Source organism: Xenopus laevis, chromosome 9_10S (assembly GCF_017654675.1).
Source record: "Xenopus laevis strain J_2021 chromosome 9_10S, Xenopus_laevis_v10.1, whole genome shotgun sequence".
NCBI lineage: Eukaryota > Metazoa > Chordata > Amphibia > Anura > Pipidae > Xenopus > Xenopus laevis.
This window is the reverse complement of record NC_054388.1, coordinates 46,641,906-46,667,306: the sequence shown is the minus strand read 5'-3', so window position 1 is coordinate 46,667,306 and position 25,401 is coordinate 46,641,906. Positions and strand designations below refer to the sequence as shown.

The following is a 25,401-nucleotide window of genomic DNA, read 5'->3' as shown; positions in this document are numbered from 1 at the left end:
GCAGCCTGGTACTGGCATAGCTTGTATACGAAATGGAGCAGCCATTGTGCTTCCTCTTCCAGGATAAAATTAAAATCATCAATAGACATGAAAGAGTGACCCAGTTCTCCGATTACCCTGTAAATCATTTCCCTGTCTGCTATTAATTAGCATTGCTCAAACATAGGAGTAGGCTTATACAATCCCATAATGGGTCATAACTCACTTCCAGGTACATGGCCATGTAATCTGTAGCTGGGATAACCCAGAAAAATACACTGACAAAGCAGGTCACGCTGTATTTATAGCAGGGGCATGCCCAGTCATAATAACTTTATAATACACAAAAGCCATGAATATCTTGTAAATTATATCCTTATAAACGGTGAGTTCTGATGTCATTTCTGTCACATGACGCACTGAAACTTGTGTATTATAATAAATAAAGTACCGCCAGTTGCAAAATATGAGGATATTAGAAGTTACCTCTGAGTTCCATGACCTGTATAAAAACACTCGGCCTTCGGTCATGAAACTCCTCGGTAACTTCTAATATCCTTATATTTTACAAGAGGTGGTACTTTATTCACTATATAAACAAGGCAAGTTATATGAACACTACAGACGACCAACAGAGGATTCTGGGAATACAGTGGCTCGGGGCCCTGCCTGAAGGGCAGATAGGTTGAAATGTGGGGCTAATACCTAGGATGAGGGCTCTATATTATTGATAAGAAGCATTTTTCTATTTGTGTAACTATGTTATAGGCTAACTGGACCTAGAAGATTTAGACCTAAAAAGAAAACATCCTCTGCATTATGGTCTTGTACATATATCTCCATTTTCCGTCTAATGAAACAGTTGCACAGTCTCAGTATAAAACAGCCAGTGTGAATGACTTCATAAGAAACCATGTTTCCTATACCATGCACTTGTACAGGAGGCCTAGAATTGAAGCAAGGCCGGGTAGCTATGCTGTAATGGCTAGGTCACATACATCTCCCAGCATCCTGTGGGGTGCTAAATGCATACACACAGTTATTTGCAAATAAAAAACAACCCAAACTAAAGGCTTAATAAAGTTGCAGGATCATTGTAAGAAGTGGATTCCTTGACTAAGTTTGCTTCCTTATTTCAAGGTATTTAAAGGACAAGCTAAGCCTCAGTAAACGCTGCCCTACCATAAAGGGTTGCTACAATACTTTCAAAGTAACCGGCAGTCTTGTACAATGCAAGACAAGACCTCCAGAGTCATTACTAAGGACAATTGATACCAGTGTATGCCAAGACTTTGTAGGCATGCAATCAGCAATACAGAAAATGGTTTCCTTTGCTGGTTAGAATGGGTAACCATGACTGCTTTTAATACCAGCAAATACAAAAAGCCTCACCAAACTGAATCAGTGGAACTCATGCGAAGTAACACTGTCCTTGCATTCATAGGAAACCACTGGTACCCCTGTGATTGGAGAACTACAAATCACAGTCTCCTCTTCCAAGATGAGTTAAAGGTATAATAAACAGTGATGAGTGAAATTCTTCGCCAAGTTTCGCCGACAAAATGAAGGCCATAGACTCTAATGGGTGAAAAAAAATTGTTGCTCATCAAAAATTTGTGACACGTCAAAAAAAGATTGTTGCCCATAGACTTCAATGCATTTTGCCGAATTTTCAGGATTTACCCATCACTAATAATAAAATGTCACTCAAGACAGATGAGATTAGATTAATACACCACCCCTAACCCCCCAGCATTTATAGGCTTTCATGTAAAATTCAGAAAAATGCCATTACTTGACTAAGAAACCTATCTCACAAGCAAGACATGCATCCCAATGGTAACACAGATTCCTTGCCATCTGAGCTGACTATCAATAAACAGACCAAACAAAACATTGATATAACAGCTATAAAAGCATGCAAGTGCTTTAGCAAGTGATGGGGCTGTATACAAAGCAAAACAGGACAATGCCGGGCCTCCTAAATATTCATTAACCCCTTCAGAGAAGAGGGACACTCAGAACCCCCTTAATTACACAAGAAAGGGCATTCATGAAGGGTGCATGGTTGCAGCTCATGGGCATGACTGCTAACCCACAAGGGTAAAGCTGGCCATAGATGCAAAGATCCGATCATTCGAATCCTCGAACAATCGGACTTCCCCATCTCCCGTCCTGCCACTAACTATTCAGATCAAATAAAGTAATAAAAGAACAGATCAGCCGATGTTCTGCCCCTGACAGCAATCATACGAATGTTATGTCCGACAAAAGCTGGTGACAGTCTCCGTCTAAAAATCGTACGATCGGCAATACACGCAGAGATATTATCGGCAGCCGACAGAAATCTTTTAACCTGTCCGATCGACCAAATGACTGATCTCCGCCGGACGAAAAATGTCGGGTCTCTCCACACACGGTCCGAAAATCGTACGAATCCTCGACTCGTACGATCGGATCTTTGCGTCTATGGCCAGCTTTAGAAGAAAACCAAGATGAGGCCATCAAGGTGCCATTATAGACGTAGCCAGACTCATATTACTGTGATATAAAGTTTGTCCCTTCATTGGACCATTCATCCAATAGGAACCATTCATTGCCTCATTAGTGCGGGGCCTGTTGCAATGTAATTAGGGGGAAAGCAATATAAATGTAACGTGTGACCCCAGCAGCACATAGGGGCCCTGCTAATAGAGGGTCAGAAAACAAGGTGACACGTCCACCTTGGGCAAGTAACACTGGCTCATCCCAGAGCAACAGATCGTTACCTACTTGGAAAATCCAGGCAATTCCCTCATTTGGGCCTAAAGGGTAACTAATGCTGGCCATAGACTCAAAGATCTGCCCGTTTGGCGACATCGCCAAACGAGCGGATCTTTCCCCGATATGCAACTAACGGCATGGCTATATCGGGGGTAATTCGAACGATCGAATTACGATACGCCAAGGGGCTCAGATGGGTCGGTCGGTTATAAATCAAACCTTCCCGATCAATATCGTGGCCAGATATAGATCGGGAAGACCCGTCGGAAGCCCCCATACACGGGCAGATAAAATGTCAAATTGGTCCAAACGCCAGATATCGGCAGCTTTATCTGCCCGTGTATGGCCACCTTAAGAGGATGGGGCTCATTTATCAACACTGGGCAAATTTGCCCATGGGCAGTTACCTATAGCAACCAATCAGTGATTAGCTTTCTAAAGCCAGCTGTAAGTAGAACAACGAATGCTGAATTTGGACTGGTTGCCATGGGTTACTGCCCATGGGCAAATTTGCCCAGCATTGATAAATGACCCCCCACTGGAAAGGGCAGAGGTGAATATTCCCCAGGGGCACCAAATTCTTACTTCATAAACACTACAAACGCTGCAATTGTGTTACCACAGGGCCCAAAGTTGTTGACCCTCCCACCAACCTAAGCCCACCCCCAGCAGACGGGCACCGACTCCAGTCTTCTACCTGGGAGGGATTGAGGGGTCGGGGAGCTGTACTTACCGGTCAGTCGGAGCTTCACGGGCCCATTCCGCCGGGATCCCTGATTAGACATGGCACCGGGCCCCGGGGGAGTCCCACAGGAAGGGTAGGCCCGGCCCGCGGCCTGGAGTAGGGTGGTAAGGCGGGAAGGATCAGTGGGGACCGGAGGGAGAGTCAGGCGGAAAGTGGGGGCCCCGAGTTACCGAGCAGAGCCATGAGCCTGGGGGGGGAGAGCGGAGACAGCACTGAGGGACACGGCCGGGGGGAGGCGCCGGGGGGAGGCACCGGGGCCGGAGGAGGGACACGGGCGGGAACAAGGGAGGAGAAAAAGACACCTGTGGGAGGAGACTGCAAGGAGCGGGAGGATGGAATGTGGGCGGGACCGGACACTGTGAGGAAAACGTGCAGACTGTGACACACGCACAGACAGGGAGACACACGCACAGACTGGCAAATACAAAGACTGATGTGTATATATATATGTATGTATATTTGTATAGCGCTCCTTGAGGGCAAAGCAATACATTAGAAGTAACAAACAAGGGTTCATTGCAATAGTAACTAACAATAAGTGCATTATTAGAAATACAATACACATAAATATAAAATATAATTACAATACAGATTAAGTGCTCAGTCAAGAAGACAAACGGATGGAGGACCCTGTAGGGCTTACAGTCTAAATGTGAGGGTAACTTACAGACACAATGTGGAGGGGTAATAAAGTGCTGTAGGTTACAGAGGGTGACATATAAATATAAATGGCAGCTCTCAGTTCAGCTGTTATCCACGTGTTCCCAGAGGTAGTCATTGAGTTTTGTTTTAAAAACATTGAAGGAGGATTTTCTCCGGAGAGATTCAGGAATGACATTCCAAATGTAAGGGGTCGCAAGAGAGAAGGGTTTGATGTGGGAAACAGCAGTAGTAGTGAGGGGTACAACTAGGGTTGCCACCTTTACTGGGAAAAAATACAGGCCTTCCTATATATTTATCTTTTTCACTATTAATAACATTGGGATCAACCATCAGTTTTACCAATCAGGCCGGTAAGATACTGGCCAGGTGGCAACCCTAGGTACAACCAAGCAGTTGCTCTGACAGGAGCGGAGGTTTCAGACAGAAACATATAGAGAAACAAGAGATGAGATGTAGTTAGGTGCAGAGGAATGAAGGGCTTTGAAGGATATGAGGAGGAGTTTATAAGTTATTCTTTGTTTTATAGGAAGCCATGATAAGGACTTCAGCAGTGGAGGGGCCTGTAGCCTTTTGGATGAGAGGAGGATATTTCTGGCAGCAGTGTTTAATACAGACTGTAGAGGGGAGAGATGGGCGTTAGGGAGGCCAGTTAGTAGACGGTTACAGTAATCTAGTTGGGATAGGATGAGAGCATGCATGAGCATCTTGGCTGTAGCAGGTGAAAAGAATGGACAGATTTTGGCAATATTTCGTAAGAAAAAGTGACAGGTTTTGACAGTGGCATTAATATGATAAGGAAAGAGAGGAGTCAAGGATTACTCCCAGACAGCAAGATGATAGGGGAGGGCCCTGCTCACGAGAGTTTTCAATCTAAAACTGAGAGTTCAGGATGGTGAAATGCACCTGACAGGTTTTAGGCACTTAGGGTTCAAGGAGATGAGAGAGTTATCTAGGAGGTTCTAGGTGTTTAGGGTAAAGGAGGTGAGACAGTCATCTAAGAGGTAGGCCCTAAGGGTTCAGGGTGGCACTTGAGATGTTCTATACACATCCCCAACCACTGGCTCAGGAGCAACATGTTGCTCACCAACCTCTTGGATGTTGCTCCCTGTGGCCTCAAAGCAGGTGATTATTTTTTTAATTCCTGGCTTTGGGGCATGTTTTAGTTTTAATTCATTGCCAAACAGAGCCTCCTTTAGGCTGTCATCCCACATAGGGACTACCAATAGCCAATCACAGACCTTGTTTGGCACCCCCATTTTCATGCTTTTTCTCCAACCCTTTTTACATTTAAATGTGGCTCATGGGAGAAAAAAAAGGTTGGGGATGCCTGTTCTAGGATTTTAAGGTTCATGAATTTGAGAAAGACACTTGAGAGTTTTTAGGGTTCAAGGAAGTGTGAGAGACGCTGCTTTTAAGGTTCAGGGAATTGAGAGATGTGGCTGAGAGTTTCTAAGCTCTTAAGGTTCAGGAATGTAAGCAATGCACTTGAGAGCTTCTAGGCCTTTAGGGGTCAGGGACGTGAGAAAGGCGCATGATGTGTGAGGCTTTCAGGGTTCAGAGAGGTGCCTGAAAGGCTCTAGGCTTTTAGGGTTCAGTGTGTTGAAAGTGACACTTGAGAAGTTCTAGGTTGTTAGGGTTAAGGGAAGTGAGAGAGCTACTTGAGAGGTTCTACGTTGTTAGCAGAGGAAACACACACCAAAGTAAGCAGCAAGCCTAGGATGTGGGGGTGTATTCTTTTGAGAGAAGAGCATGTGAGGGTTGGAGTCTAAAAGGAAAATCTGGCAAACAGAGGAAAGGGGGACCCACAATCATTGTCTCAATTAATATTATTTAATCTTTGAACCAGTTTGTCCTGGTATGTAATGTTATTAAAGGGGAACTAACCCCAGATTAATCTTTGCATAATGAAAATAAAGTGAGTTCACAATATACATTTAATTACATTTGCTTTCATTGTACAATCCTGTATGTTTAAGTGTATAAATTAAATTAAGGTTTGTCTCTACAATGTTTTATTATCACTTCAGGGGTTACAGAAGGGAAATTGATGCAACAGTGGGCTAAGTAGCATGGTACACTGAGTCTCCAGGGGTGCTGGTTTCCATAAATTCCAAATCCTTTTCAAAAGAAGGTCCCACCTCTTGGCTAGCTTGGGTACCCCTGTGAGATGCAGCAACATGGGGTCCCTTGGAGTCGGGAGTGCAAGGGTGGGCAGCAGATACAACTTGTGATCTACTATATATAACAAACATTTTCTGCAGAGACTTTGCAGACAAAGCTAGTAGAATCATTCAGGAGTCAATGACCATGTTCTGTCATAATTGGCATGAATGATGGATTAGGTGATGATAAATGTACAGGATGGCAACACTGGATGCAGAAAAAAAACATTAGAATGAGATGGCTTGGCCAGTTGAACTGGGGTTTTACAGGCCCAACTGGTAAAAATAATCCAAGTTGCCAATGTTATGAATAAGAAAGAAGGGAGAGAGGGAAGGCAGATGGCGAGGACTGTAAACCTCTCACCAGCACACACAAAATGTGTTGCCCCTGTTTAAAAAGTGAGGAATTATATTTTATGGCAGTGGGTGCTGGGTGCAGTCTCCCAGTAGAGCAGGCCCAAGCTAACACCTTAAGAAAACAAGCATGGGCTTTGGAATGCAGAGAATGCTGTCTGGCAGAGAGGGGGTTACTCCATGGGGAAGTGTTTTTCCACCCATTTCCATTTTGAGGGAAGTGGAGCAGCTGGTAGTAGCCCCCTCCCCAGGAGCAGAGTGTTGCACAATGTCTACGCCACACAGATGGTTGTAATCCCCAAAGCCGTTTATTTTTAGGGAATTTAGCTTTGATTTCCCAGACATTCGCATCATCCCTGTGAGCTTTCCAGCCCCGTGCTGCTTCATGTTGCAACGTTTGTTAAGTCAAATGAGGCCTTGTTCCTGGAAGTGCCATGGCACCACCCTTGCGTCCTACTGGGCTCTCAGGCCTCGCTCCTGGGGTGCATGCGGAGAGATGCAGTTCAATAACACCGATAGATTTGTTACAATCACTTCCTTATTTATAGCTTTATAGTTCTCAACCACTTGATAAAGTTTATACCTATTTGGTTGGTTGCTGCAGATGGATAAGGTGGCCAACAAAATGGCTTTACTTGGTGACTGCCTGAACTGTGGAGTCTTATAGAGTGGCCCAATCATCATTTAAGGGCATATCTCCATTTAAAGGGTGCTAATCATATGCTTAATACAATGCAGGGCTGCATAGTGGTGGGCAGCTAATGGTTATAAACAAGACAGTTGTTTATAATAGGCGATACCCAATGGGACAGGGAATATGAATGTGTCAGGCCTTCTTACCTCCTTTGTTTCTACACACCCCTGTGCATATGGCAAGCAGTACCCAAAGTTATTCTCACTCACCAGAGTGTGTAACCTGACCATGTACAAGTCTGCCATCTATTGGCCTGTATAGCACAGTTCAAGCAGATTCTGTCATTAACTAGTCTACTAGGATGTCCTCAGCCACACCTTTTACACAAAGATTCTTGGTCATGTGTATCATACCTGCACATGTAAATGAAGCACACAACTTCTGGCCAGGGAAACTGGTACCTCTTTACAAGAAGCAAAGATGATTTTGCGTGGGCATTTGTGGTAATTATCTATTCTAAATGTATAAGTTAGGCATGGTAATTGCTCCTTATTTGACAGACAGGATCAGTCCCTTGAGTATAGGGCCTAGAGGTCTCCGTTGCTACTTCTAAATCCTGGCCAGCTTAAATATATTGCAATATATGGACAAACAATCCCTGTTTTGTTTGAAGGGTAAGGCATTTTTCAGTAGCAGTATGCACAAAATGTCTCTGTCTTAAATATATTGATAATGGGTTGAGTGCTGAGGACTCTTGTAATTGTCTACTTCTAAATCCTGTCAGTGCATCCCAGATGAATCTGCAGGCATTTAGACATCCCTGGCAGCACTGTGCAATACAAACCCAGACATGCTGCACGTTCCCCATTAGCTGGCTAGCAAATAAAATCAGTCACTTTTTTTGCCAAAAGGAATTTATTGTAAACAGTTGCAATATAAAGAGGCTGTACAAAGAACATCAGTGTGCAGCCTCCAAGCTAAGACTAGTTCTTAGTTATACAGGGGGCTCAGAGCAGAGATGGCAAGTCTATGGATTAGTTACTGAACCTGGACATAAGTGGACCCAGGACCAGACAAACAGTGGTTTATATAAGGCACAGGGGATCACAACTCAAATTTTTATTACCAATTTATTTTCAGAAACCCCTTTATCTAAAATTGTGCTAAGTGCTGACAGTGGCTGGAATTGTTCCAAAACAATAAAATCTCTGCATTAAGAGGTTATGGTGGTCACAGCTACCTTTGCGTTTGAATGAGAAAGGCTGGTCTGGCAGCTGCTGCCTGCTGTAAATTTAAAAAGAATATATTTACAACATTTTATTAAATTTGAACACAGATTTAAGATTCACAGTATATTTACAGTGTGGAGAAGACACTTGAAATAAGACAAAGTGCAGGTTCACATAGAAAAAAAGGGGACAGACATGGCAGTGTTTTAGAAGTTAAATGTAGTGTGAGTTCCACCTTCCACCTGGAAAGCATAGCCGTCGGCTGTGGTCTCAGGAGCCAATGATTCATCTTCTCCATCCTGAAAACAAAGATCAAATTATGAAGCCCAAGGACAATAATTTTTTGGTGGGGGGGGGGGGGGGATTAGCATGGATACCTTATTTATAGAGAGACCTGTTACTAAAGGCAGAAACCAATTATCCAAGGGTACCCTGTATTTGGGGAGAGTGTTCACGCTAAATAAGAAGTAGAATTGCAAGACCCTTACCTCTGCAGAGAAGTATTTCTCAATGAGAGCAGCCGATGCTTTGTAAACCTGCTCATTCTCATGAGATTGCAAAGCCTCAATGCGGTCAAGACCACCACATTCCTCTACCATTAGGCACAGCTTCTCAGTTTCCCCAATCTTATCAGCAGCCTGAATACAAAGGAATGGACAGATGTTAGAGCACCATGCTGCACAAGGCCAACTTAGCTCGATTCCCAGGGGGGAAACTATACACAAAAAAAAAAGCATAGTATTTCTGAAAACTTACAGCAAATATATTGGTGAATGCATCTAGCATGACCAGCACAGTCTTGCTGTCCTTGACTGACAGGAGATTTGACAGAGGCTCGATGATACCACATTGGACGAGGTAGATAATTTGATCTATTGTTCCCCCACTTGTGTAGTTTGTGACTGCCCAAATAGCTTCTTTCTGGGTCTTGTAGTCACCCTGTGAAATATATAAGCAGGTACAGAAGATCAGATCCCATAACCCACTTACTCACCGATTCATGGTTATCCAAAGGAAGAGACGAATGCAGCCCACACTCCAGGGGCTCCAGATATCCTACATGTCTTAACTGCATAAAGTGCCGTCGTCTGTGCCAAGTGATAAAGTTAAAATTTCTTACCTTCCTAAGGATTTCAACGAGGTAGGGAATTAGCCCACAATTGACCACTTCCTGGATCTGGTCCTGACGCCCAGCAGTAATGTTGGACAATGTCCAGGCAGCTTCCTTCTGGATGTTATTCTTGTGGTGCGTGAGCAGCTCAGTAAAGGCAGATAAAGCCCCAGCGTCAAGAACCACTTGGGTCTGCTCATCTGTGCCAGTCACAATGTTCCCAATAGTTCTCAGACAAGGGGTCTGTTGAGGGGAATACAAATTACCATAAGTCCCCCCAAACAGCTACCCAGTTGATCATGACATCATGCCCACAACAACAAACACAAAGTAACTCACCACAACTGTCAGCTCTCCACAGGCCAGTAGCTGGACAATGCGAGAGACTAAGCCTGTGCGGACCACCACGTCGATGCGGTCATTTGAACCATCAGTGAGGTAGGACACTGCCCAGCAGGTATCAGCCAGTACCTCTCGGTCATCATGATGCAGTAGTCTCACTATTGTGGGCAAGATCTGCTGAATGGCATCCAGCGGTGGGGCTGGATTCTTGTTGCGGCACAAGTTTGAAAGAGTCCATGTAACGTTTCTGAGGTAACCAGTCTGGCAGAACATAAGGGATAATCAGTACTACACATGGTTTGACGGTGCATTAGAGAGATAAGATAAATTTCTGCAGCACAAGCTCTCCGATTTAGCTTCCAGACTTCCCTTTCTGCTACCCAAGGGCTCTCCTTACAAAATCCGATATATGTGCTCTATTGCTCTTACTGTAAACTTCATTTAATTTTTTGGATACTGTGGACATGAGTATCAATAGCAAATGTGACATGACAAGTTCCAATGATTTGTGATTAAGGACAACAGACTTGCAAGGCATTACAGGAATGGTTGCAGGAATTGTAAGCTTGAGAAAGGACCTGGATGGTCTGAAACATTGCTGGAGTTGCCATATGAAATACTAAAGGCGGTTGTATCTTTACAAGATGGGAGTGCTGCTATCTTTTGACTTTATTGCAAGAATGATAGTCGTGGCAGGGAGAGAGCAGATTTCTTGTTACACTGCCCTAGTGATCTAGTTCCATGATATAACCAAGAATGAGGAAAGAGCCAACATATTCTGCAGCTCTGGGACCAGAGACATTGACAAACTAGTACAGTTATGTACCAAGGCCCTGCCAGCAAGAGCTTCCAGCCTAAAGGGTCAGGAATATAGTGTAGACACAAGGTATGAATATGCAAAGTACTTTTACTTACAGCTAATGTGGAGAGGTCAGGACCAGCCAATAAAGCTAACAGAGGCCCAACAGCTCCATGTTTAATAACCAGATCTCTGTAAGCAGATCCATCACCTATGGGAAAAGGCTAAATTGTTAGTACCAGTATAGTCCAAGCCAAAAACAATATGCCTTGTAGAGGGGGAGTGTGAGGGCAGGCGCACTGTAAAAGGCATCTTGGGACAAGGATGGATAAAGAGGCTACATGAACAAAGAGTTTATGGTAGACCATTTCCCTCAGTCCTATTGTACAAAAAATACAATGTCCATGTGCCATGCCACAGCTCTTACCTGCAATGTTTCCCAAGGCCCACACAGCCTGCTCGCTGATGTGAGGATGAGGAGATGCCAAAAGAGAGATGAAGGCCGGGACACCACCGCCTTCAACAACAGCCTTGGTTTGATCAGAAGTTCCAGAAGCAATGTTCGTCAAAGCCCAGGCAGCCTCAAACTGAATGGGGCTGCAGTCAGAGTGGGCCAGAAAAGTTACCAGCTTGGGAATGAGACCAGCCTTAATGATGCGGTCAATTGGTGGCTCACGCTCTCTGGACAAAAGTTTCCTGTTTGAGAAGGACAAGTTCCCTTAGGACCGAGCAATTTAAATGCACAATACTTGGCTAATTAGAGAGACTCTTAATACCTTAGCAGAGTCTTTAATCTAGCCTTTCTACTGAGTACTAGTTATACAGACAATTTACTACAAATGTATGCATTAGTTCAGAGACGCCAGGGAAAAAAGGGCATTGAAGCCTTAGGGTGTGTGACAAGATGAGAGTTCCTATAGCACAGACCCAGGCACCCCAAGCTGCTTTGTACAGCTTACTCGGGATCAGTGGCTTCTAATAACAGACTTTAAGGGCACCTGTTGCCAAAAAATATAAATAAATATCATTCCCAACAAAAGTGCAGATTTAAGAGCCCACACCAATAGCGAGTAACTTTTTTTTTTTAAATTTAATTACCCCCGTGCCAGTTCTAAGACACACACATATGCATAATGAGCAAGTTGCAGCATTCGCTCATTATTTGCCCCAACATGGCCGCTTGAACTGGGAAGCTTTCTCAAGGTGTAGGTGGCCAAAAAAAAGAAAAAAAGCCTTTTGTTAGTCCCAGGGTGCATGCTTGATTAGCCCACACCTTTGGTTGAGAATAAGAACGAAAGTGCGTTCTTAGATTGTAAGCTCCACTGAGGCGGGGACTGAACAATATAGAATCTCTAAAGTGCTGAGGGATATGCCAGCCCCTCCGAGAAAACTTACCTTGCAGCCTGTGTGGCCTGTAGCTGTATGTCCAGGCTAGGGTTGGCGACACCTCGGACAATCTCCTCAACACTCCACTGTGAAGAGGTCTGGAAAGGAGTAAGTAAAGGCCCTGTTACTTTATTACAATGGGGCCCCAACTCTGCAAGGCAAACGAAAATTGCCCCAAATACGGTACAAGACCACCCATTTGCATTTCAAAATGACAAGTACCGTTAAAGGAGCGTAATTAAATGAGTTTGTAATGGTTGGCATTCCATCTGCATGAAATAGTGAAACAAACCAGTACAGGGATGATAGATTTTCTACTTAGGAGAGGATACAGAAAAGTTGGCATCCGATTGTCACCATGCCATGATGAAGGGTATGACAAACTGGTCCATTTTGAAAGGGCACCCAGTTTCCAAGCACTGACAGACCCATTAGAGAATGGCCAAAGATGCAAAAATATTGTATGATGTTCATTGCGTGTGTATGGTGGGAGACAAGCTTGACATAATACGTCAGCTTGAGAATTAGCCAGGTAAGAAAACTTTTGATTGGGCGCCTTTGAATGAGCTCAAACATCAGCCAGATTTTAACAATGAATCGTTAGAATTCTATTGTTTCTACCTGGATATCCGACGATTCAGCTACAAGTGTCTAGTGAAAAACGAACAATCTTAAAGGTTTGTTAACTTTACGGCCAGTTTAAGGGTACCTCGCTTAGAATCTACATCTACTAAATACCACAAACATCTAAAAACCCCACCCAAACTATGCATCAGCCTGACAGCCACGACTGGTTCAACATTTGGAATGACCACCTACCTGCCCATTCTGGTTCTTCTCCTGGAGGGGAGAGGTTGGCTCATCTGGGAAGGTGCTGACATTTCTCCTCTTTAGCATCTGATCATCTTTCTTGGCCTTACGCAGCTCCACGTTCACCTCAATCCTCCTCCTCCTCATTTCCTGCCGTGGAAAGAGCAGTGTGAGTGAGAGGAAGGCCCATAACTACAGTAAAGCACAACATTGTCCCATGTACTCACCGTGGAGTCCTTGCCCTTGTTCTTGAACCTAGTGAGACGGGCACCATTCTCATTGTTGGACATTTTCGCAGAGGATAAAGTCACAGAAAGAACAGGTCACAACAGCTACAAGGAAAGAGAAATCCATCAGATCTGTGCCATATGCTTCCATTCCCAATAACTGCCCCTCAGCACAATACAACCATGGGGCCCATTACCCAACAACCTCAGGGGCATTTGAAGCTGCAACAGACCGTCACTACCACACGCCACCCAAATGTCAAATGAAATCCAGTTCCTACAGCTCAGGGTTCCACCCAGCAAAGACTTCTGCCCATCATTAACTGACTGACTCTCCCCCTCTCTCCAGGGCAGCGAGGCACAGCCTCGACCAACAAAAACCCCAAAAATAAAGGAGTGCGTGTCAGGGGCACAGTCCACCCTCCAACTGAATTTTAGGGGTTCAACCTGTCCACCTACCAAATCAGAGTTTGGTTTCTTCACCCCCCAAATCGGCGATTGTGCAATACACAGCCTCCCCCAGGCACAGTAACGTCTACCCTCTCCCCAAATGAGCAAGTGTCTTTACTCGGCATAATGCGACCCCCGACCCCGAGAACCCAGTCAGTCAGTCAGTGCCAGGCCGGTCGGCAGAAACGTCGGTGACAGTGACACCTCTAGAAAACGTCTCCCCTTCCGACCTCTAATGGCAACAGGAAACCTTATGCATAGCCTCATAACTTATTGTCATCGTCCCCACTTCCCTGAACCCCGGCACCACTGTACCTCTTGCTCTGCCAGCGGATCTCAACAGACTGCTTCCACCTCCCGGCTTCATGGATTTAAATGTCTAACTCAGCTCGGCTACTATTGGTCAGTTCGAGCACAAGCAGCGGCACCATTGGCTGCTTTTGAATTTAAGAGAGAACATATGCGAATTCTCGCGAGATGTATTGAGTGCGCCGATCTAATGGGAACTATGAGGTTATATTGTGTAGTGTCTCTCTGTCCCGAGAAGGAAATTGCCCCTCCCTGTCAGCTCTTGAGGGGCAGCAACGTGTCTGACTCATGACAAAATAATCACCTCATGGCAAAATAACTTTCCTATGTCATTATACCCCTCCAAGAAGCAATGGAACGTTTCGTGGGGTGGGGTAATGGCGTTATACAACAGCAGGGGGCAAATGAACGTCCCAATGACAATACACTGTCCCATGACAAAGCTCCCCAGGCTGACTTGTCATTGTTGTCTCATTCACTGTACAACCAGGGCAGCTGTAAGATGCTATAGACAGTGTTTGGCCTCTGTCTATTTGAAACAACAGGGTTTATTTAGGGTTGCCACCTTTTCTGAAAAAAATATATTTATCTTTTTTCCATAACTTTGGGATCAACCATCATTTGGCCCGGCTACTGGCCAGGTGGCAAACCTAATTTTGAACCCCAGGCCTGGACAGCTGTATGCCTTTATGAATAGTCAGTAGGGTTGCCACCTGGATGGTATACTAGCCTGGCTGGTAAAAATTATGTTTGACCCCAATGTTATTAGGGGAAAAATCGAAATATATAGGAAAGCCGGCATTTTTTACAAAAAAGGTGGCAACCCTAATAATGACCCCACAAATCACCCCTCCTGTGCCCTTCACAAAAAACTGCCATGTTAGTCAAGGACTAAAGGTGACGAAACGAGCGGATCTCTCCCCGATATGCCCACATTGAGGTGGGCGATATCGGGCTGATTTGATCGTTGGGCCCTCATAATGTAGCCAATATGGACGGTCAGATTGCGGAACCACATCAACAAACAGATGCAGCCGTGATCCGACGGAATTTTTAACCCTGCCCGATCGACATCTGGCCGACTTTTGGGGAAGCCCGTCGGTAGGGTTGCCACCTTTTCTGGAAAAAAATACCGGCCTTCCTATATATTTATCTTTTTTCCCTATTAATAACATTGCGATCAGCCATCATTTTTAACAACCAGGCCGGTAAAATACCAGCCAGGTGGCAATCCTACCCATCGGAGGGTTCCACGCACAGGCCGATAAGCTGCCGACATGGTCTGTCGGCAGCTTTTAAACGGCCTGTGTATGGCCAGCTTAACTCACAAATGGCAGGGAGTTGGGATCCACTAGACCAGGACTGAATTTGCCACCCACATGTCATGGAATGGGATCCACTAGCCCAGGACTGCAGGCAGTGCGGATGCTTTAGCTCAGGAATGGCTGTTACAGGCATTGCAGTAGGGATCCATTAAATATTAGGGGGGCATGTAGGAACCAGTATGTTAACTCACTGAGTAGGCAAAGTGGTCAAGTTGTACCAAACCCAGACCCACAGCATAGGGAGTGCCAAATCACAAGAAACAGAAGTAAGGGCATAGACCAGGGGTCAGCAACCTTTACTATGAAAAGAGCCATTTTGCCCCCTCTAACACTAAAGAAAAATAGTCTGGAGCCACAAAACATAACACAGATTATAAACTTTTAAAAGTTTTAAACTTTTTTCAATTTTAACCGTTACAACAACAGAATACATCAAACAGAAGTGCAATGTGTATGTGTAGGCCTACTATGAAATAAATTAAACACGAAACAGCGCTATTAAATGCTAGTGTTCTCATCTGTTTAATGTGACTTCTGTTTCTGAAGCTCCATGCTGATCTTCCCTCTCTTGTCTTGAGTGTGTGACCTTGGTAAGGACCATAATGAATCATCTTGCTGCGGCTCGGTCTTGCCTGTCACTCCTGGGACGTCTATACAGCCCTCACACCTGCTGGCGGCTTCCTGAGTGTGCGACCGCGGGATTCTAACCATTAGCTTTCTGCGGTCGCACACTCAAGAACCGCCAGCAGGTGCAAGGGCTGTATAGACGACGTGACAGGCAAAGCCGCAAGACTGAGCTGCAGCAAGCAGGATGAAGAGCCGCATGAGGCTCCTGAGCCGCGGGTTACCTACCCCCATAGACACTCCAAGGATTCCACATGGGCCATGAAAGTTGAAATTAAAAAATAAATAAATAATTTGATGTTTGCATTAAATTGGTGGTTCCCCTTTAAGTTAACTGTTCGTATCAGGGCCGGAACTAGGGGTAGGCAGAATAGGCACGTGCCTAGGGCACAAAAGCTGGGGGACACCAGGCACTTACCTTCTCTGTTGCCTACTTCAGTCTGGTCCCCTCTCTCCGCCTGTATGTTCTATTTGCCATGTATTTTCGCTTCCACACATGCGTGTGCGTCGGTTCGCTCATGCGCGACACAAGCAGCATTTCACTCATGTGCATGAGAGTGCCAGTTTGCACATGCGCGCGACCAGCCGGCCCCACGACCGGCCAGGTTGCCTAGGGTGACTGGCCCAACTCTGATTAGTATGTTCTAGAATGGCTAATTCTAAGCAATTTGGTCATTGTTTATTTTTATAAACATTTGCCTTTATTATTTTACTCCTTTCAGCTATTAAATGGGGGTCCCTTACCTCATCTACAAAACAAATGCTCTGTAAGGCTACAAATGTATTGATATTGCTACTCTTCATTACTCATTTTTCTATTCACGTATTCCAGTCTCTTATTCAAATCAGTGCATGGTTGTTGCGGAATTTGGACCCTAGCAACCAGATTGCTGAAACTGAAAATTGGTGAGCTGCTGAAAAAAAAGCTAAATAACTCAATAACCACAAGTAAAAACCAATTGCAACTTGTCAATATCACTGTCTATACAGCATGTCTTTCAGACATAATATATGTAGGGCAAATGGAATGTTGACTATTTTAATGTAGACTGCAAAGAAAGATTTTTTTTAACTTTTGTGGCACTTTGTGGAATCCTTGGAGTGCATATGGCCACGCTGCTGTTCTTAGCATTAAAGATCAACTAGGAGAATTTCTCTACACACCAATTTATCTGCCTTGCAAGCCTGATTGCTGAAAAGTTTTCAAGAAAAACTCTAGGGTGGTGACACACTCTAAGATTCCGGGGAGATTAGTCGCCCACCGACTCACTAAGCCGAAAATTATATTACTGCCGACCACCAATAGTATTTTTAACTTGTACGGGTGGGGTCTGGCCACCATTTACATTTTTTTTTATATGGGCTCCCTGACCACCAATTTTTTTTTACCTTGTGTGTGTGTGTGTGTGTGTGGGGGGGCTGGGCACCAATGACGCTTTTTTAACTTTTATGGGGGCTCCTGACCACCAATAGTTTTTTTAAGTTGTAGGGGGGACCCTGGCCACCAATGGGATTTTAGGGTCAGGGCACACGTTCAGATTCGGGGAGATTAGTCGCCCGGCGACAAATCTCCTCTTCTTCGTGGCGACTAATCTCCCAGAACTGCCTCCCGCCGGCTAGAATGTAAATCGCCAGCGGGATGGTACTTGGAGCGCTTCGTTTTCCGAAGTCCTTCGGACGGCTTTGGAAAATAAAGCGTTCGAGTGCCACCCCGCCGGCTAAGGTCCCCAAAAGCTTAGAAAGCCTATGGGGACCTTCCCCATAGGCTAACATTGACTTCGGTAGGTTTTAGGTGGCAAACTAGGGGGTCAAAGTTTTTTTTTAAAGAGACAGTACTTTGACTATCGAATGGTCAAATAGTCGAACGATTTTTAGTTTGAATAGTTCAATTCAAAGTCGTAGTGTGGGGTCCTAGCCACCAATATTTTTTTATTTTTTATAAACATGTGGGAACTCTAGCCACCAATATTTTTTTTGTTTTTTTACTGTGTGGTGGGGGGCGGAACTGTGGGGAAGGCGGACCTGTAGGTGGGTGCAGCCCGGGGGCCCAGGAAATTTTGTCGTATGGGGCCCTGCGATTTCTGGTGGCGGTCCTGTTTATCACCCATGTTTGGGTGGCTTTTTACTGTGCTGTGGGGTCTGGGGCCAAAACATTTTGTCAGCCGGGTCCTTGAATTCTGATGGCACCCCTGGGTGTGCAACGTAACTTTTTGTAGTTTGGATTAAGGGTCCATTTACCCAGGACTGGGTGTATCAGATGCAAATAACAATGCAGGGAGTGGGGACTAAGTATCAGCCGCATTTCTAAGAATTGGTGCATAATATTAGCCAAAGATTTCACTCTGAAAGCAATCATGTAACATTCGGAGCTGTTTGGGGGAAAATGAAGTTGAATTCCGACAGTAGAAAGAACAAATAAAGACCTGGAGCACGTGGCTGCCTGATGCGTTCCAAGCCTCAATTCTGCCAGTGCCGCGTCTCTATGGACATTACTATAATAGACAAATGGGCGGAGTTGTCATACAGGCGCAGTCAAGAAGAAGAGCCGCTCAAGCTGCCAGACATGCGCTGACCCAGTGGCCTAATGGATAAGGCATCAGCCTCCGGAGCTGGGGATTGTGGGTTCGAGTCCCATCTGGGTCGCATATATTTTTATTTTGTTTCTTAATTATTAGGTTATCCAGCGACATTTATTTCTCGCCCCTCTCAGAATGTAATGCCCCCCACCCAAGACACTTGCCCAGTTTTATTAGAAACTTCCTATAGGGAGAAGTTGCCGTGCAGATCTCTGTTGCTACCGCCAGTTCCTGGGTGCCTCCACCCCTCCCCCACACAACCAGGGCACCGACTAAACCCTCTGCTAATAACACTGCTGCCATCGGGGCTCGTAGCTTTATTGCTCTTTTCATTGCGCCCAAAGAAATGTTGTGTTGCAGTTGCGCATGGCGACCACTTGGTGTCAGTATTTCACCAGTCTCGGGAGACATTTACTTGAAGGCAGAAATTCTTCTCCCTAATAAATGCAAGTGTTACACTGGTATGACCACTAGGTGTCACTAGATACAAAGCTCCACCTGCTCTCTGATTGACGTCAGTGGTTTAACCCTCTGTCTCCTGCTTCCCCATCTCCTGTGTGTCCTGTCCGATTCACTCACAGTCCCAACTCATTCTTTCCCACCTTCTATCCCCATTATCTCTCCTGTTCTGCACTTTTGTTTCTCCTCCATCATTCTCTTGCACTACTGGCTACTCTGAGTCTGACTCGTTTGCTCATTACCTTTTCTTCTGTCTTTACCTTCCTCTCTTCCGCTTTATAGCAAATATCAGCTTCAAGGGGAAGTAAAGTCTAAAATCGAATAAGGCTAGAAATGCTGTATTTTGTATACTAAACATATACTAGGGATGCACCGAATCCAGGATTCAGGATTCAGCCTTTTTCAGCAGGAATCCTAATTTGCATATACAAATTAGGGGCGGGGAGGGAAATTGCGTGACTTTTTGTCATAAAACCAGGAAGTAATAATGTTTTACCCTTCCCAACACTAATTTGCATATGCGGATTCGGTATTCGGCCGAATCTATCGCAAAGGATGCGGGGGTTCGGCCGAATTCAAAATAGTGGATTTGGTGCATCCCTTACATAAACATGCACTTACTGCACCACATGACTAATCAAACAAATGATTTATGCTTTCAAAGTTGGCCACAGGGGGTCACCAGCTTGTAACTTTGTTATACATCTTTGCAAGACCAAGACTGTGCACATGCTCAGTGCGGTCTGGGCTGCTTAGGGATCGTCATAAATTATCAAAACAGCACAAGTCAAATAACATCTGCCAGAAGCCACTAGATCAAGACTGATGAATAATCAGAATATGCAGACTGCACCGAGTCCTGTGTTCTTATGTAATCTAATGTGGTTTTTATAGTTTTTTTTTTTATTGTTTAATATAAACTTTCTCCAACTCAGCAGAACCAGTGGCTGCAGCAAAATAATCCTCCAAATAGAATCCCAGTTTATCTGTTTAAATCTGGCTCCATGATCTTTGTCCCTGCAGCTGGAGTTGGAAGCAGTAAAGGGGATGTAAAGGCAAAAATAAAATCCAATACAAATCTCTAAACAGTCGCCGACTGCTCTACAGGGAAACAAACAAAGCTGCTTGAGTTCTGCATTGCTGGGAAATAAGGTGGGGGCTCCCCTGCTGTTTATAAGTATGAGTGTTTTCCCTGCAGAGCAGTTAGGGACCGTCTGACAATTCCTATCCACAGCTGTCAGAGCAAGTAAATAAAGGGGGAATTTCACTGCAATACAATCAGGTTTCTTATACAAACAGTGCACATTTTTAATTTAAAGTATATTGGAGATAGATTTCTTTTTCATTAAAGAAAGTAAAAATTGTAATTTATTTTTTTGCCTGTGAGGATAGCCAAACCCCATTTTATTATTAGGCAAGGAAGATAACGGGAGAAGGAAGGAGATGATACCTGAACCCCATGTTTTTATTTGGGATGGAAGATAACAGACTTTTAAAGGCGATGATACCAGAGCCCCATTGTAGGGAAAATGAGTGATTTACTGATAATGAATAGACCTCTGGTGTCACACGGGGAGATTAGTCACCAACGATAACTCTCTTCTTCTACAGGCGACTAATCTCCTGTAAATGCTTTCACTGGTGATAAACCAGATCTCCATTGGTAAAACATCTGTTGCACTTTGTTTTTGTCTCCCGATTCTATTAATGTGAACGAAAAGATACATGGATACAAATAAATGACCCCTTAAAGGGCTTTTTATTCAGCAGCTCTCCAGTTTGCAATTTCAGCAATCAGGTTGCTATGGTTTAAATTACCTAGCAACCATGCATTGATTTGAATAAGAGACTGGAATATAAATAGGAGAGGCCCGAAAAGAAAGAGGAGTAATAAAAAGTAGCAATAACAATAAATTGGTAGCCTTACAGAGCATTTGTTGTTAGATGGGAGTCAGTGACCCCCATTTGAAAGCTGTAATAATCAAAAGAAGGCAGCAGATCATTTAAAAACTATAAAAAAACAAAAAATGAACAGTAACTGAAAAAATGCTTATAGCCATTCTATAACATACCAAAGGTTAATGTAAAGGTGAAGCACCCCTTTAAACCCTTGTAACTAATAAGAATAAAAAATGGGGGGGGGGTCACCAGTAAGTTGCTGAGAGATAGTGGGTGGGAATTTTACATTTTGGAAGCCATTGGGAGAGAGAGAAGCTTAATTCAGGATGCAGCACCTCTCCCATCAGGGGAAATACCAGGATCTTTGTGATAATTGTCCTCATTCTGTAATGTTTCCAAATAAAGAGCCAGATCTGAGCCAGGGGCCAGACTTCTGTGAGTATTTGGCTCGCCACAGGCTATTAGAGAAGTTTTTAGTTACCTCAATCGCCTGGCCAGCAATTCCATTCAGGTTCCCCCAAGGCTGCCCCGTCATTAGCATGAGCCTGGGGAATGGAGATCAGTCTCTGTCTCAGCTGCTGAATTTCATCCCTGGCAGAATGATTCCAGCACTGACTGTGCCTCTTCCTCTGTGCAACCTCTGCATCACCAGCAGCTGGGGGGAGAGGTGGGTGCCTGGTGCCAAGAGCTTCTCTGGGATTATTCTCTTGGGGGGATATTTAGCTCATTGGATCTAGGTTGTGGGGGCTTATTATCTGCTTGGATCCCATACTCTAGGAATAAATATCTCCTGGTATCCTACAGTTAAGGGTAAGGGGGTTCTTTCCCCCGGGACACCCAGATTACATCTGTGAATGGAATTTGCTCATATTCTTTATTGTAGGAATGACTTTATTAAAGGCATCATAAAGGGCACTTTTTCAGCCCCAACACCTTGGTTAATAATACCTGGCTAAGTCTGACCCAGATCACTAGTTTGGCAGCAGCATAGACTTTTCTTAAATGTATTCCTTTAATGTGGACATCTTTGGGATTCAGCTAAAGTCTTCCAGGGGATGCTGGGAGATGTAGGCCTGGGGAGTGCTGCACTTTACCCTTTGCTCTACAATATTATTCTGTAATTCCTGGTTTGTAGTTCCATTCTCTGGTGAGCCTGTACTGGGTGAGGGGCACATAGAATCCACAAAGATAAATAAAGAAGCTTTATCATGGCAAATGTAAATCTGACAAATGGGAGGGGGGAGCAAAACTGACACTGTATATAAAGAGGTAAATTGTTTATTTGGAGAATGGCTCCTGTTACCATGGCAATAAGACCGGTAGCCACAATGGCAAGTTTTACAGCTTCTGCCATTAACCAAAAGCAATGAACAATTAGGGGCAGATTCATTAAGGGTCGAATTTCGAAGTTAAAAATACTTCGAAATTCGACCCTCGAATTGAAATCGTTCGACTTCGAATATCGAAGTCGAAGGATTTAGCGCTAATCCTGCGATCGATCGATCGAAGGATTTTTCGTTCGATCGAACGATTAAATCCTTCGAATCGAACGATTTTAATCCAACGATCGAAGGAAAATCCTTCGATCAAAAAAAGGTTAGCAAACCTATGGGGACCTTCCCCATAGGCTAACATTGACTTCGGTAGGTTTTATCTGCCGAAGTAGGGGGTCGAAGTTTTTTTTAAAGGGAAAGTACTTTGACTATCGAATGGTCGAATAGTCGAACGATTTTTACTTAGATTTGTTCGAATTCGAACGAATTTAACCAATTGGATGGTCGAAGTACCCAAAAAATACTTCGAAATTCGAATTTTTTTCATTCGAATCCTTCACTCGAAGTTAGTGAATCTGCCCCTTAATCTTCCTATTAGAAGAAAGGAGGTTCCGGCTACATATTCAGAAGAGGGTTTTTTTACAGTGAGAGCCGTGAAGATGTGGAATTCTCTCCCTGAATCAGTGGTACAGGCTGATACATTAGATAGCTTTAAGAACGGGTTGGATGGCTTTTTAGCAAGGGAGGGAAAATATGGCAGATGGCTCATAGTACAAGCCGATCCAGGGACCGATCAGATTGCCATCTTGTAATTGTATTCTAGTATCATAAAAGAATATTATTGTTTTAGGTCAGAGACACACGGCAAGATTCCGAGAGATTTAGTCGCCCTGTCAACTAATCGCCTCTTCTTCGGGCGACTAATCTCCCCAAAAAGCCTTACCGCCAGCTAGAATCGAAACGGCTGACGGGATGGCACTCTGAGCACTTAGTTTTCCAAAGTTGCCTGACGAGGAAACTTCGGGCGACCTCGGAAAACGAAACGCTCCAGTTATTTTTAGTGTTTTTGCTGCAGACCTTTAAAGTAAAAAAGAATGAACATTGGTGGTAGAAGGTCAGGGAGTGGTTATTTATAATATGTATCTTCTCAGAACTGGGCTGAATTGAAGGTCTGTTACCAGGGGCAACTCCCTAAACATGCAAGGGGAGACACCAGCACAAAGACAGACCCCCAAAATAGCCTTCCCAGCAATGAGGAGCAATAGACAAAGCTCCGAGCACCTCGTTAACACATCCCGTGGCACCTACTCCTCCCCCCACTGTGCCACTACTGTACAATAGCAACATATGTTGCAACCAAGGGAACCACTTTTGGCTCCCAGTAGGGTTGCCACTTTTTCTTTAAAAGAATACCGCTCCTTCCTATATTTTTATGCATTTCCCCTATTAATAACATTGGGATCAAGCTTAGTTTTTACTGGCCAGGCCGGTAAAATACCAGGCAGGTGGCAACCATAGCTCCCAGCACTGTATAAAGGGCCCTTTTTTGTTAGCACCAATGGTGAACAACTGTGCTCAGATGAATTAGCTGGTGAGGCTTCCAGGTAAGAGGCTACAGGATAATTGGGATTGTGGGACTGCACAGACACAAGGGGTTTGAATGCAAATCTGCACTGCATGATAAATATGGACTTCTTTATCTTTGCTACCCTATTACTGTTGTGCGATTTTTAGGACCAAACACTCCTTCTCCAATCATGCCAAAAATGTGATTTTGCTACATTTTATGATATATTTTGCATTTACAAAGGAGCTCACTGTTAATAACTGAAGGGAACACCCCTAGAAAAAAGCTAACAGGAAGTTTGTTTGTACATCCACATGTCATTTCCTGCTCTGGGCTCCTGGGCTGCAAGTGCAAAGGATATTTCTGCCCCACCAATGGAAATCTGGTAATCAGATTTCAGTCCAGCCCTTAGCAAGAGTGACACGCGTCTGGGTTCATGAAACCCTCATGGAGTTACAATTAGGAAGAATAATGTAGGAAAGCTTGTTTTTCTAACATTACTGTTAGAAAACGATTAGATTCTCTTATGCCGATGGGATTAAATGAAAATTTTAGTTTGCAATGCTTTTTATAACTGAATAGTATTTAAAAGAATTTTTCTGATATTGGATCAATTTGTATGATGTATTAATTGTATTGACTGGTTTTAACTAAGATAAATTATTTATGTATTACAGGTATTGAATTATGCACCTAAAATGAATTGAGACTGTATGGCTATGGAATAAAGATTTTTTGTATCAAGATGTTAAGGGGTTAATGAAATTGGTGAATGGTCACATGATGTAAGGGGCATTTAAATGAGGTTCACTGTGTGTGTAATGCACCTGAGGAAGGGGTTTTCCCCCGAAAGCTTGTGTGTGAATTCCGCTGAAATAAAATGTTTTAAAGGCAAAGCCTGAGGATGGTTTGCTTCATATCCTATTATTCAACCCAAACAAAATTTCTCAGAAGAGCAGGAGGATCTATTTGCTTATATTTTCCTCAGATCCCAATAATTCTGAAGGTTCAACAGAAAATTTGCCGGTGACTCCCAAATACTATCATACTCCCAAATTGGCAGAGAAAACCACAGTATCCATTACTCCAGAGTTTGTCAGTCTAGCGCCCGCTATCACTACCCCAGACTGGGGGATCTCCTACTCCAGGTGAGATGGAGACACTCGGATCCAATTTCAAATTAATGGCTCGGAAATTGAAAGGAGGATTTTGAAAGATCTAGGTTGTTCAGAACCTGTAATAGATACACTTATTAAAGCCTAGAAGAAGAAGACTAAGTTCAAATACCATAAATCTTGGGATTTACCTCCCAAATCTTTGGCAATTTCCTCCAGGGCTCAGGAAAGATCTCTATCTGTAATAGATATTCTGGATTTCTTACAAGAAGGACTTGACAAGGGGCTAAGGCGAAACCCCCTAAAGGGAAAAGTTTCAGCCTTTTCAGCTGTTTTGGAGAGGGGATGGGCAAAGGATCAATTTTTTCAAGCAGTGCGGAGGATTCGGCCTCCAACAAAACCAATCTGTTCAGAGTGAGATCTTTCTCTGGTGCTGAAAGCTTTTGTCTTCAGCTCCCTTTGAGCCTCTGGAAACATTTTCATTGTGGCTACTTACCTTTCTGGTAGCTCTTACTTTGGCTTGGCGAGTCTGAACTTTCTGTGGATCCTCCTTATATAGTCTTCACTGAGGGGAATGTAGTTCTTAGGCCAGTTCAATA

The 25,401-nt window shown here is 44.1% G+C and overlaps 2 protein-coding genes and 1 non-coding gene across 10 annotated transcripts in view; 1 reads left to right on the top strand and 2 right to left on the bottom strand.

Annotated features, from left to right (window-relative positions):
- smurf2.S (SMAD specific E3 ubiquitin protein ligase 2 S homeolog) overlaps positions 1-3,764 on the bottom strand; it is a 46,010-nt gene extending 42,246 nt beyond the window's left edge. For 4 of the 7 annotated variants that reach the window (XM_018237345.2, XM_018237346.2, XM_018237348.2 and 1 more), the window contains exon 1: positions 3,476-3,764. In XM_018237345.2, coding sequence (XP_018092834.1) covers positions 3,476-3,527 — 52 coding nt within the window. In that variant the 5' untranslated portion in view covers positions 3,528-3,764. The remainder of the gene's footprint in view (positions 1-3,475) is intronic. The other 3 variants (XM_018237351.2, XM_018237352.2, NM_001088813.1) reach the window with 3 other exon arrangements.
- Positions 3,765-8,196: 4,432 nt separating this feature from the next.
- kpna2.S (karyopherin alpha-2 subunit like S homeolog) lies at positions 8,197-14,104 on the bottom strand. Of its 2 annotated transcripts, XM_018237245.2 has the most exons (11): positions 13,970-14,104; positions 13,205-13,309; positions 12,987-13,127; positions 12,177-12,265; positions 11,209-11,477; positions 10,898-10,992; positions 9,980-10,243; positions 9,650-9,883; positions 9,286-9,468; positions 9,018-9,167; positions 8,197-8,828 (listed from the first exon to the last, which is right to left on the bottom strand). In XM_018237245.2, exons 2-11 carry the CDS (start codon positions 13,265-13,267, stop codon positions 8,736-8,738), a joined length of 1,581 nt encoding a protein of 526 aa, XP_018092734.1. In that variant the 5' UTR covers positions 13,268-13,309; positions 13,970-14,104; the 3' UTR covers positions 8,197-8,735. The 2 variants fall into 2 exon arrangements, with proteins under 2 accessions (XP_018092734.1, NP_001080433.1); NM_001086964.1 differs by lacking the exon at positions 13,970-14,104 and having other exon boundaries at positions 13,205-13,267.
- Positions 14,105-18,482: 4,378 nt separating this feature from the next.
- On the top strand, positions 18,483-18,555 carry trnar-ccg. Its single transcript has one exon. It is a non-coding gene; the product is annotated as a tRNA-Arg (tRNA).
- Positions 18,556-25,401: the final 6,846 nt, after the last annotated feature.